At 33.2% G+C, this 12,780-nt stretch overlaps 1 protein-coding gene across 5 annotated transcripts in view; it reads right to left on the bottom strand.

Annotated features, from left to right (window-relative positions):
* Nucleotides 1–12,780, bottom strand: part of CSMD3 (CUB and Sushi multiple domains 3) — a 1,101,621-nt gene that overhangs the window by 282,530 nt on the left and 806,311 nt on the right. For all 5 annotated transcript variants that reach the window (XM_076005068.1, XM_012781857.3, XM_076005066.1 and 2 more), the window contains one exon: nt 783–974. In XM_076005068.1, coding sequence (XP_075861183.1) covers nt 783–974 — 192 coding nt within the window. The remainder of the gene's footprint in view (nt 1–782; nt 975–12,780) is intronic.

Raw genomic sequence — 12,780 nt, 5'->3', positions numbered from 1 at the left:
CCATATGGACCTAATACAGAATGGATTTCTGCACTCATAAATGTCATCAAGAAAAAGAATGGCTAAAGAAGTACTTTGTGTTCGTTTCCTAGGGGAGAGTTAGTATTTTATTAAAAGTTGTTTTCTTTTGTTATCCTAGTATTCCAACCTAGCACCTACTTGACCTTTCGAGCAGAAAAGAAAAAAAAAAAAGAGGACTCTATCAACCCTGGTCTATAGTTGTCTAACTACTCTTCCACCTCCACCTGCTAGCTTTATGTAGCAATATATCTCATATTGTTTCACCTTGAAATTACTATGCTGTACACACATAAGAAAAACAAACACATTTTCTTAGATTTTTTAAAAAAAGTATATACATAAGGAACATCTTTGAAGTCATTGATAATAGGTTACCTTTTTTAAAAAAATTCACTTTGATTCTACAATGGGCAATAATTTTGTGAATTAAAACAAATCTGGGCAATATAATTCAATAAATGTGCATGATTAAAAGTCTTACATTTTTGTACAAAGTTAAATTTTATAACAAGATAGCAGAAATAAAATGATTTCATACAGACCATGTTTTCCCCTCAAAAATGTACACATTGATAAGATCATGAAATGAACTCTTGCACTTTAAATCATTTTCATTTGATAAATTTAAGCTATGAGCACATTAACTTCTTGATATAACGTATAAGTTTTATGTGGACAGAAAGAATCACTTGAAAATAGAGAGTATATTTTGATAACATCTGCATATAAATAATTAATGAAAATCTAAAAGAGTATCCTACCAATACAGGAAGGCAGAGGATAGTCCCAGGCCCTTCTTTCCCCTGTCATGCACTTGAGAAGGCTACTTCCATGGAGAGTGTAGCCTGGATTGCATCCGTAAATGATAGTGCTACCAGCAAAGTGGCCTTGGTCACTGATCTTGTATCCAAACTGTGGAATGCCAGGATCTTCACAATGTGAAAGTTCAAAACCTGGAGAAAAATGTAAATTGATTAAAGGCAGAATTGAGCAGGAGGCTTTAAAACTATATGAATTGTCCTGTTCCTTTATTATTTTGAATAGGATTACATACTTTTCCCTAGTTATATCACTCTTATCTTATTTAATTTTGATAGTACAAAATAACCACAAAGAGCTCTTTTTTTTCTTCAAAATTAGAATTTGCTGTATTTTTCAAATTTATCAGTGATACTCCCTGATCTCTTACAATATCATGGCTTGTAGTTTTAAGCTTCTTGCCTACTTCAAATGATTTAGAGTTAATAATAGATTCTGACAGATATTGTGACATAATAAGAAATACATATTTGGTCTTTGTCACTGGTTCCTGGAACACAGCACCTAAAACTTGGAATTTCCTGAGTGCTAGGGTTAAGAGGAGAATCTTTGTTATTCATAATAAGCCACTTTCAACCATACCTGAGTTTCTGTTAATGAGGTAATTCTTGGAGAATGAGGGCTGGTTTCCAGAGGAACTAACCATGTGATTAGACATAACACCCATAGGCTGAGAGGGTCTGAGAGCTTTCAGGTTGGTGAATACATCCTCGTGATAGTAGGGTGATGTACCCCAAATCCATGAAGCTACTGCACTTGGGACCCTTCTAGACCTCATCTATGTACCTCTTCATTTGGCTTTTCATTTGTACCCTTTATAATAAACTAGTATGCTTCCCTGAGTTTTGTGAGCATTCTTGAAAATTATTAAACCCAAAAAGGGGATTGTGGCAATCCCCAATTTATAGCTGATCAGTCAAAAGTAAAAGAGGTCCAGACTTGCAATTGGTGTCTGAAGTGGGGGTAGTTTTGTGGAACTGAATCCTTAACCTGTGGGGCCTGCACTAATTCCAGGTAGTGTTAGAATTGAATTGAATCATTGGACATTAAGTTGGTGTCCAGTGCTGGGGCTCAGAATACAATACCCCAAAGTATGGCACTGTGGCATCTTGAATACTTTGAATTAAAGGAGATTAGGAGGCCTCAGAAGCAAGGTCTCTCTAATTTTCTCCTGCCCCTCCCTTACCCCTCATTCTCCCTCAAAGTAAGTCATAGAAACTGGAATTCCTCTTCCCCAAGATGGGTCTTAGAAACTAAAAACCTTCTCCCTCAAAGCAAGCCATAAAACCTAAAAAAACAAAATCACTTTCTCCCTTCTCCCTTGTAGACTCTCGTTCTATAGGGGTCCTTCCCCATAACCTAAAAGAAGGAATGCTGCACAAAGAGGTCAAGATGAATCTGAACAGCCTTGCTGGGTGACTTCCCTCAGTTTATTATCATTAGAGCCAACTCTGTTTGTCCAATTACATTTCTACATGGCTGTTCATTCTTCACTGAACCTAAGCACAAAATCAGTTTTCACTGGGTCTTTGAGGCATCATTTCTAAAGTCTCCTGTGCCATGTAAAACTTTGATCAAATAAATTGGTTATGCTTTTCTCTTGTTAGCCTGTCTTTTGTTATAAGAGTGTCGGCATGACCCCTATTATGGGTGAAGAAAGGTATCACATCTTTCCACCCCTACACCAGAGACTTGGAAAATTGGGTGATGTAAGGAGGAAACATACACATTTGGAGTCAGAAGGGTTGTGAGAAGAGAACTTTTTTTTTTTAAGGACCAATGTAGCTACTAGGATGATATCAAAATTTTAAAATTCAGATAAAATGTGTAAAATCCTAACTACCCAAGTAACAAATATGCCCAGTGCAAATATAACTTTAGATTGCTTTACATGTATAGCCTTAGAAGAAAGTGAACAGTCTCATATTTAAAATATGCTTTATCAAGAGGTAATATAGCATAGTAATCAGTTTAATGAACTCTGAGTTTTTATTCTCTACTTGCTTCAGAAAAAGTACAGTTCCCAAAAATTCTCATAGGAAAAAAAAATAGAAGCTTCCTACATGTTGTCATTCTTAGGTGTAGAGAAAATATTTTTTATTTCTGCAGAGTTGGAGCTTTCTGCATGAATTTGCTGTAAATTAAGACCCTGAGCTAAGAGCCACCCTTGGGAAGTTAATTTACAACTGTCTTGAGTAGTGAGAGAACTCCAGAGAGATTTACCTAACTGTGAAAGAAGTTTATGTTTACATTTCAAGAGAGGATGAAGCCCAGAAATTTACAGACATCTCTAGGTTATAAAAGCTGGAGACACAGGAGGCTAATATGGCCCTTGGAGAGATATATTTACATTCCAAAAGATTAGAGCGAGAACCCATGTTGCTTTCCATCTCGTCTCAAAAGAGCACAGTTTTTTCTCCCTTCGTTCAGGAGAAGAAAGGGAGAAAGCTGCTTAAGCAGAGCAAGCCCTTTTTTTTTTCCCTTGGCTATGTGTAGACGATCTTTCCATCAAGTTTTCACCATGCTGCTACAGGGGTAAGGACTGGGTCAAAGGAGGAATGACACAGATGTCATCATTATCATCATCATCATTAATATTGCATTAGTTAATAATAACTAATCTGTCTAGACCCAGAATACCTTGTATGCATATCAGAGCAAAATTAATAGAGATGAATATTTAAAAAAACAATAGTCACAGTACAGGGCAGTGTTAAGATCCTGAAGGAACTAGAAAAAGACAGTTCATTAGTTAAACCAAATATGATAAATCAAAATCGAAGCTTCCTAGTTACATAGTTCTTCTGTCTTTAATGTTTTACAAAATATAAAAATGTAGGATAAATGATATAATGAATACACCAGATATAATTTGGCACAAAATTATATCAGTTATAGTTTCTGAGAATAAAAGTCTATAAAGAATATTCTAGAGAGCCTCATGAATGAGTGAAATCAGTTATTTCAAGACAAAAATGTTAGAGAAAAAGAAAATCTTTACTTGTATCTTAAAAAATTATATGACTATCAAAAAGAGGTTTGAGTCTCTTTTATAGACATAGATCCTTGACCAAATTAATCTAGATTTGAACTAGGAAGCAAAAAACATATACCGGTATCAAAAACATATAAACTAGTATCAAATCACTAATTTACACCATTAACTTCCTAGAATGTCACAACATACATAAAATTACAAGAACTTATATAGCTCCAAGTACTAAGTTTATCCTATAATTTCTGTGTGTTGAGAGAAACGTTAGCTCTCAGAGAACATAAGAAGACCTTCCTCGTCTCTTCTAGGGAGTCTTAATCACCCCCTCCTCTGTTAAACCACAGAATTATTTTGACTGAAATTACTTTGTTTTTTATCCCTCTTTCCCACTGTGCCTATCCAGCACAAATCCTGGCACATAGCCGATGTTCAATAATGCTCATGAACGAATGTGGATTCTTAGAGGCAATTATCTCCAGGGCACAACTGAAAAATAAGCTAGAATAATACAAATAAGAAACTGAAATGTGAGAAACAAGTTAAAAAAAAGAAAAAGGAAGCTTCAAGAATTTCCTGTATGGATATCAGTTTATGACAACCCTATTTGGGTGAACGCCTATTAAAATAAGGTAAACATAGACAGCCTTGAAACAGAACCATACAGAGACTAGTAGTCAATTCAAATCTTGATATATATAATGAAATATAAAGAATAGATGATCAAGCAAGTCAATCTTTCAACCAGACAAAACATAGAAGTAGTAACTATAAAATTTCAGGATATATTACTTTGCATGAATCTGTATACTTAATACTACACGTAAAGTGTCCCTTCTCAAAGATTACCAGTTTGCATTCCTTCTACCAGACTTAATATTCAATTTATCATTCAAGATGCAACAAATTTTGAGTTTTACCTTATATCATTTCCCAAAATAAAAGTCTAAACCAAGCTCTCTATCTAAGATTTATTATCAAATTCATACTTCCTTAATTTGGATGTTCTATAAATGTGGTTGTTAATTGCTAGTGATGAGGCAAAATGGAGGTATTACTTGTAAATTAAGATAATTTAAAATATTTTGCATTATAAATAAGAATGCACATGAATAATAGTATATAACCTACAAAGCACAATATAATTTAGTCCAGTTTGGTAGACTTATTGTTGCTTATTCATAAATATTCAGAAATGTTTTATCTTCATGGAAACATTCAGCTGCCAGTCTTTTTACTGAAAAACTCAAATATTTGAAACTGAAAATTAAAGACGTGTATGAAAAATCACTTATACTACAAATATTCTCCATTTCTTGTGAAATTTGATACTCTGATGAAATAAGTTTCAAGCACAAAATGAACTGAAAATCCCATTACCTAAATCCTTTTGACTCTCTGAATACCTTAAACTGAGATCTAATTCATTTCCTGCCACCATGTAGTATATTTATCTAAAGATTTCTAATTTATTTTTAGGCTATTATTTAAAATCCACAGAAGGATACAAAAGATAACAACAAATTCACCCTTTAGCTCTATCGGATTCCAAGTTTGTATCATAGTTGCTTCAGATTAATATTAATTCAGAGTAATTCATATTCACATGAATATTATTAAGATATATTGCAAAACAAGTTGAAACTCCTTTGTATCTTCTCTAATCTCCTTCTAGTTTTTGTTTACTTAGAGCTAGCAAACATTGTGACAATATATTAATCTCACAAATATATTTTTACCACATATCTATATGTCTATGAGCAATATATTGTATGTTTTGCAAGTATTTGTACATTTTATAAATAATGAAATCATTTAAAAGATTCTTCCGAGGATTTACTTATTGCCCAGTATTGTAGGTACTATTTTTACCTTTATATTTATGCACATACGCACATACACACAGAATTTATTCATTTTAACTATTCTTTGATATTCCATTGGTGAAATATTTCAAAACTGATTTACTTCTTCTCCAGCTAATAAGCATTTTTATTGTTTCCATTTTTTCACTGCTGCAAAAAGGCTATACTTTTATTTCTCCTTCTGCACATGCACAGTGTTTCTATAGAGCAGGTACCATGTAAAGATCCAAAGTTCATTTTGTCCTCAAGAGTCAATCTAAATCTGCTAACCTGTTATGTAATTTTTGTTTTTGTTTACTAAAAGTAGTTAAATTCTGACCTCGACATAATTCTTAATTTGTTTATAAACAACTACATGTTCTCATAGAGTGATGTCTTATCTTGCCAGCAAAACACTACAATAACACAAATAAGGCACAAGTTTAGCAATAAGAATTACACCTGAAAATATACATTTCTGGTATATCTAGTTCTTGAAATTACTCAGTTTTGTGAATGGGTGATATTCTGAATTGATGTAACTATCTTTGATGTAACTTAAAAGAAAAGGGCTCTTGCATGCTTTATTTATTCACTTATTTTTGAAATTCAGTTAAATTCTAGAGTTTTTCTGTTTTGTTCTTTTAAGTGATAGGATCTCACTCTGTGGCTCAGGCTGGAGTAGTGATGTGATTATAGCTTCACTGTAACCTCAAACTCCTGGGCTCAAGCAATCTTCCCATTTTATTTATTTATTTATTTATTTATTTATTTATTTTTATTTTTATTTTTTTACATTTCTTTCAAGTCTGAGTTCCCAGCATGACCATTTCCCAGATGGTGCACATCTCACTCATTATGTATGTATATACCCGCCCCCCTCCCCCCCACCTGCCCAATACCCTATTACTGTAGTACCTATGTGTCCACTTAGGTGCTGCTCAGTTAATACCAGTTTGCTGGGGAGTATATGTGGTGCTTGTTTTTCCATTCTTGGGATACTTCACTTAGTAGTATGGGTTCCAGCTCTAACCAGGAAAATATAAGATGTGCTATATCACCATTGTTTCTTATAGCTGAATAGTACTCCATGGTATACATATACCACATTTTATTAATCCATTCTTTGATTGATGGGCACTTGGGCTGTTTCCACAGTCTTGCAATTATGAATTGTGCTGCTATAAACATTCGAGTGCAGGTGTCTTTTACGTAGAGTGTCATTGTAGCCTTGGAGTTAGCTACAGACACTGCCACCATGCCCAACTAATTTAGTCTTTATAGAGATGGGGTTATTGCTTTGTTGTCCAGGCTGGTCTTGAACTCCCAGCCTCAAACAATCCTCCCGCCTTGGTCTCCAAAAGTGTTGGGATTACAGGTGTGAACACAGCACCCAGCCAAATTCTAGAATATTTAATGGTTAATAAAGATATGTTGATATATCCCTTCCCTTTCATATTTTCAGTTCTTATTAACACTTGCTCTTTAACCTCCTGAAAAATTTCAAATTTATTGATTTTTTTTCCCTCTCACAAGGCCAAAGGCCTTCTTCACCTGACTTTATTTCCCTACTGGAGCATCATAGCAAATGATCATCCAACTGCATAATTAGTTTGCACACTTGTTTTCATCACTCTTTTACCCAAAATACCTAATCTTAGAATTATATACAATTAATCTTTTCTGGTATATCTAGTTCTTGAAAATTACTCAGTTTTGTGATTGGGTGATATTGTTTTTCTTGCCTGTTATCTATAAGTCTTTCTGACAAATTTTCTTCTTTGGCTAATACTCTCCTTTTCATCCTTAGAAAATTGTCATGTCTTATATATTAAGAGAAGTAAAATCTACATTATATTCTAACAGAATATAATGGGAAGTTTCCAACTTATCTGTATCACAGCCATAATTCCTCCCCCCGCCCCCCAGGCTCAGGGGATAAGACTGACACGCCTTTACTCTTAATCTTAGACACTCTCATCTCTTACACCAAATTTGGCAATTTAGCTCTCCAGTGGTGTCTTATATTTCCCAATCTTTATTTCTAATACTAGAAACTGCTTTTCAATTTCCATACAGAAATACAAAAAAAAAAAAATTCTGATTATTACAATCCCCTCTAGCTATTGCTCAATTTCTTTTCTTTCCCTTTCAGCTCCATTTCTGCTAAGAATAGTGATGAATCAGTCAATCTCTGCTTATCTGTCAACACTCAATTACTGAAAACCTTCCTTGTGTGGGCAGTTCTGTGCAATACCTGGGGATACTAAGAAAAACAGGATAGACCTGGTCTTGTATTCACAGCACTTCAAAGTCTATTTTCCCACTTCTCACCAGCCTCTAAACTACTGTAATTATGTTTCTACACTCAATGGCTTCACTGAATCAGCTTCACTCTTTTTTTTTTTTTTTGAGATAGAGTCTTGCTTTGTTGCCTAGGCTACAGTGAGTGGTACCATGGCATCAGCCTAGCTCACAGCAACTTCAAACTCCTGGGCTCAAGCATGCGCCACCATGCCCGGCTAAGTTTTTATGTATATATTAGTTGGCCAATTAATTTCTTTCTATTTATAGTAGAGACAGGGGTCTCTCTTGCGCAGGCCGGTTTTGAACTCCTGACCTCGAGCAACCCACCCGCCTCGGCCTCACAGAGTGCTAGGATTACAGGTGTGAGCCACCGCGCCTGGCCTCAGCTTCACTCTTGGCCTCTTTATTGACAAATAAACCAGATTTTTCAGCATATCTTCTTATCTGTTTCTTCTGCATGTGAGGCTGTTAACCTCACTTACAATTACCTAGCTTTTAAATATATAATCCCAAACTTATCTTGTTCTATTTCTGACGTTCTCTGTGCCATTTTGGGGCTTCTCTGTCTTAATTCACAAGTTAAAAGATAACATTCCTGAAGTTATTGGTACCATCCACACACTACTTCTCTTTTCACAATGTTAGGGTTTCAGCTATCAACTAACATCAGATTCTTCTACTGAAAATGTAATCATTGTCTACCCTTAAATACTTTTGGATTGTTTTGAATTCTAAATGTCTTCAAATAAATTCATATATTTTCTCATGGTCTTGATCTTATTTGGTGACTCCTTCATCCTACTTACCAAACCTTGTTCATTTATATTTCTAACTATGACCCGTGTGTTGCCATTTCTCTATACTTAGTGAAAACATCCTAGACCAAGGGTTATTTGAGTTATCTCCTCATTGGTATGGCTTTGTCACCAGAATATCTTAATTAAAACTCTTATTTGATCACAACAGAATACCATGTAAGTTTCAACACTTACACATCACTTATTGTCTAAGCATCAAACTTTTAGCATGATAGAAAAGCCCTGGATTACCTAACCCCCACAACTACTTCTATCTTTATAATTTTATCTTCCTCTAATTCTTTCCTTTTTGTTTATTCTTCATTAATCTTCTATTTAAAAAAATATATGTTAATTTCATATACCAAAAATAAAAGCTTTCAAATTGCTAAATAAAAAAAGGAATATATTGTTCAAAAAGAAATTAGGAAAATATGTTAGCTAAACACATTACAGAAATGCATTTTTTGAAACCATAAATGTTAATAAAATTATTAATAAAAATAAAATAAAATTAAATTAAAATAATCCAGAGACAAAGATTAATCTATCATATTTTTAATCTTTATAGTATTGTTTGGTGAATTTGATTCATAATATTAAACAGAATAATTTTTAAGAAATATATTTACTATATGGTTATTAAATTCCATTTAGGCCATGGGTCATGCAAGAAAAAGTCTTATAGAATTCTTTATATGTAAATGAAAAGGGATATAAAGCAGAATGTCAATTTTGCCACCTCAAAATCCATAAACTAGAAATACTCTAAGATCATACAAAACAGCTATGATAATCCTCCTTGATCTAGACATAAAAATGAATATAAAGGGAATAAAGAAAAATAGAAAGTGTTGAAGAATAATTATGTATTTCTTTTTTCTCACTAATCAAACTAATCAAAATAAATTAATACATGTGTATTTCTCACTAATTAAATTATATCAAACATCAAACTTTGAAGCTACAACTTTAGAAGAATTCTTTAAGAAGACAATATCTTGCAGTTTTGAGTTCATAGAAGAATTTAAACAAGAAAGTTTCTGCAAATTGTTGCTATGCATTTCCAATTGCTTTCAGGAGCTAAGGTAAAGGATTTTTTTAAATTGCCAATACTTTGAGTCCTATGTATAAAGTTTTGAGTAAAACATTCATTACTGATACTTTCCTAAATTTTAATCTGTTGAGAATTTTAAAAATGATATTAAATGTGCTACTTTGTGTCTTGTACATAATAAATTTGTACTTCATTATGGGGTGGTGGTATTCAGCTTTGACTAAATATTTAGTCAAAGTATCAGCCATTTGGTATTTGGCCAAAAAGTATAGTTGGCACACTTTAGATATCCAATAATGGAATTTTACAAGATATTGCCAAATTACTCTCCTTGGTGACTTTATCAATTTACATTTGCCAAAGTATATAAGAGTTTCAATTTATGCAAATTGTCATCAGCACTTGATGTTGCACAGCTTGTTAATTTTTATCTACTTTATAAGGGTATACCAGCATGTTATTTTGGTTTTACTTTTCATTTCTTAATTTCTACTAAGTTAAGCATTTTTTCTTATGCTTATTGGCTGCTGAAGTTTCCTCTTACTGTGAAATTGTCTTTTGCCCATATTTTTCTTTCAGGCTATTTATTTTTCTTATTGACTTCTAGGATTCTTTTCTATAGAGCGTATGTTTTGCTGTTATAAATATCTCCTAAAATGTCTCATTTTTGTTTATAGTGTGTTTTGCTATAGAGAGTTTTTTGTTTGATAATTAATGACCAAGATTTGGTCAGGAAAACAGAACCCACTTATATGTTGTGAGTAGCTAAGATTCACCACAAGAAATTAGAGGCTTTCATGATTTTTGAAATGCAAAGGGAGTGAAAGTTAGAAGACCACTGTTGGCTATCAGGAAATCCAGGGACTCAGGAATGCTGCTGCCACATACAACCACCTGCTAGCATCACATTCCTGCCTGCAGCTGCTGGTGGAAAATAAAGTCTTCTTCACTGGTCTCACCTTTCAGCTACCATGGGACTGCCTTTAATTGGAAGAATCTAAGCAGAGATCTTTGTTGGCAAGAAAGTTTGAAAAATGTAGTTATCAGGATTTTAGTTTCTATACTTCAAGGAAGTGCTTAGAAGGGCAAGAATGTTATTGACTATTGACAGATTTTTGCTTGTATACCTTGTTTTGGAAATTTTCTATCTTAAAGACCCAAATATTTTAGGCCACATTTTTCCAAAACATCTTAAAGTTTTAATATTCACAAATTGGTATTGAAACTGCCAGACATTAATTTTATGTAATGTGCAAATTAGTATATACCCTAGATATATGAGTTCAAATTTACAAAGCTTCTGTGATACTAAGACTATGAAACTAATAATGACACCTGTTGTTCTATATGAAGAAATTATATTCAAATTGTTTATGCAAATAACAAATACATAGAATTTAATTAAGAAATCTTTCTTCAGTATTTTAGTTAGAATACCTTGCACTATACGATGTAACATTCATAAATACTGCCTTAATTGCCTGGTTAATTTCAAAATTTAAAGAATAAAGGAAATGCCAGATATATCTGTTAAGTAGTTTATAGGACATAGAACCCACATAAAGTAGTTTTGTTGCTTCCTTGTAATTTAGTTATTTTCTACTTACATTTGCATTAAATAAATTATATAGTAAGATCATAGTTAGAGTTAATAGGTAATCTGATTATTTTTCATGGTCAACATTGCCAACAACACAGTGTTAACTAAATCAAAGAATATAAATGGGGTAATTTATCGTATATTTATAAGGCTAGTACACAAGAAAAGGCATCACAAATTAGCTAATGCTCATCTTTAATTTGAATATAAAATTTGAAACAGTCATGGTTTGCGTAGATTATTGAATTATTTTAAGCATCAAAACTGGAAGGGTCCAAATATATTTAAAGTTTTCCCTTTGGGTAATGGACATTTTTCCAGTGGGTTTTCTAGTAAATTAAATGTGCAGAGGAGATAAGAAGAGAACATCTGAGCCCAGAGGTACAGCCTAATAGCTGGGCAACATGGATATTTACCAAGGTCAGCTTTTGATAAGAAAACACTGTAATCCATTAAAAAGGTGCAATTTTGCTCTGTAATGGATGGTTATTAAAATCACTCAATTTCTTTTTACAGAATGAAAGTTGGGCAACTAAAAATGAACTAAAAGAATCTGTAATGAAACATATCTTTAAGAAACATAGTTAAGAGACTTCGTGAATAACATGAGAGATACTAGGACTAAGTCATTCCCTGATAGTAAATTTGATAGATTAAAAAAAAATTCAAATTCTCAAGCATAAAAGGACAAAAGTTTCTTTGTGGAGAATTTCCTTAACATTAAAGAAAGTCGTTTTACATTTACAAGGACAGCTTAAAAAATATTAAATCCATAGAATTTTAAATATAATATATCCAAAACTTGGATTGGGAAATGGGATAGCATAGTGGTTAAAAACATGAGTTCCAGAGGCAGAGACTTTCAGTTTAATGTCCATGTGTGCACCCATTAGCTATGTGATCTTGGAAATAAGGTATCTTTTTCATGCTTCATATTTCTTCCTTTTCTCACTGGGGATAAAAAGAGTACCTCTCTCATAGGTTTATAGCTTATACCTAATAGGTGATAGATAAATATCAGCTAATATTATTTTTAACTCTTATACTTAATGTTATGATAATGTTAAAGGTCTCTACATGGTTTTTAAATAAAATCCAAGCCCCACACTGTAGTCCACATAGCCCCTGCCTCGTTGCCAACTTTATCTCTCCTTTTGTCCCACTCTACTTGCTCCTTCAGCTCTAGCCATACAACTCAAGCTTAGGCTGCCTTTAGGCCTTTATAATTGCTAGTCTTTCTTCCTAGAATCCTCAGTCCCCAGATCCATATGTGGTTGTCCTTCTTTATCATTCAGGTATCACCTAAGGTGACATCTCCTCTGAGATGGAGTCTCTGAACAAAT

The sequence above is a fragment of the Microcebus murinus genome, chromosome 7, assembly GCF_040939455.1.
Source record: "Microcebus murinus isolate Inina chromosome 7, M.murinus_Inina_mat1.0, whole genome shotgun sequence".
Taxonomy (NCBI): Eukaryota; Metazoa; Chordata; class Mammalia; order Primates; family Cheirogaleidae; genus Microcebus; species Microcebus murinus.
The sequence above is the reverse complement of the archived record's forward strand: the minus strand, read 5'-3'. Positions and strand labels throughout refer to the sequence as shown.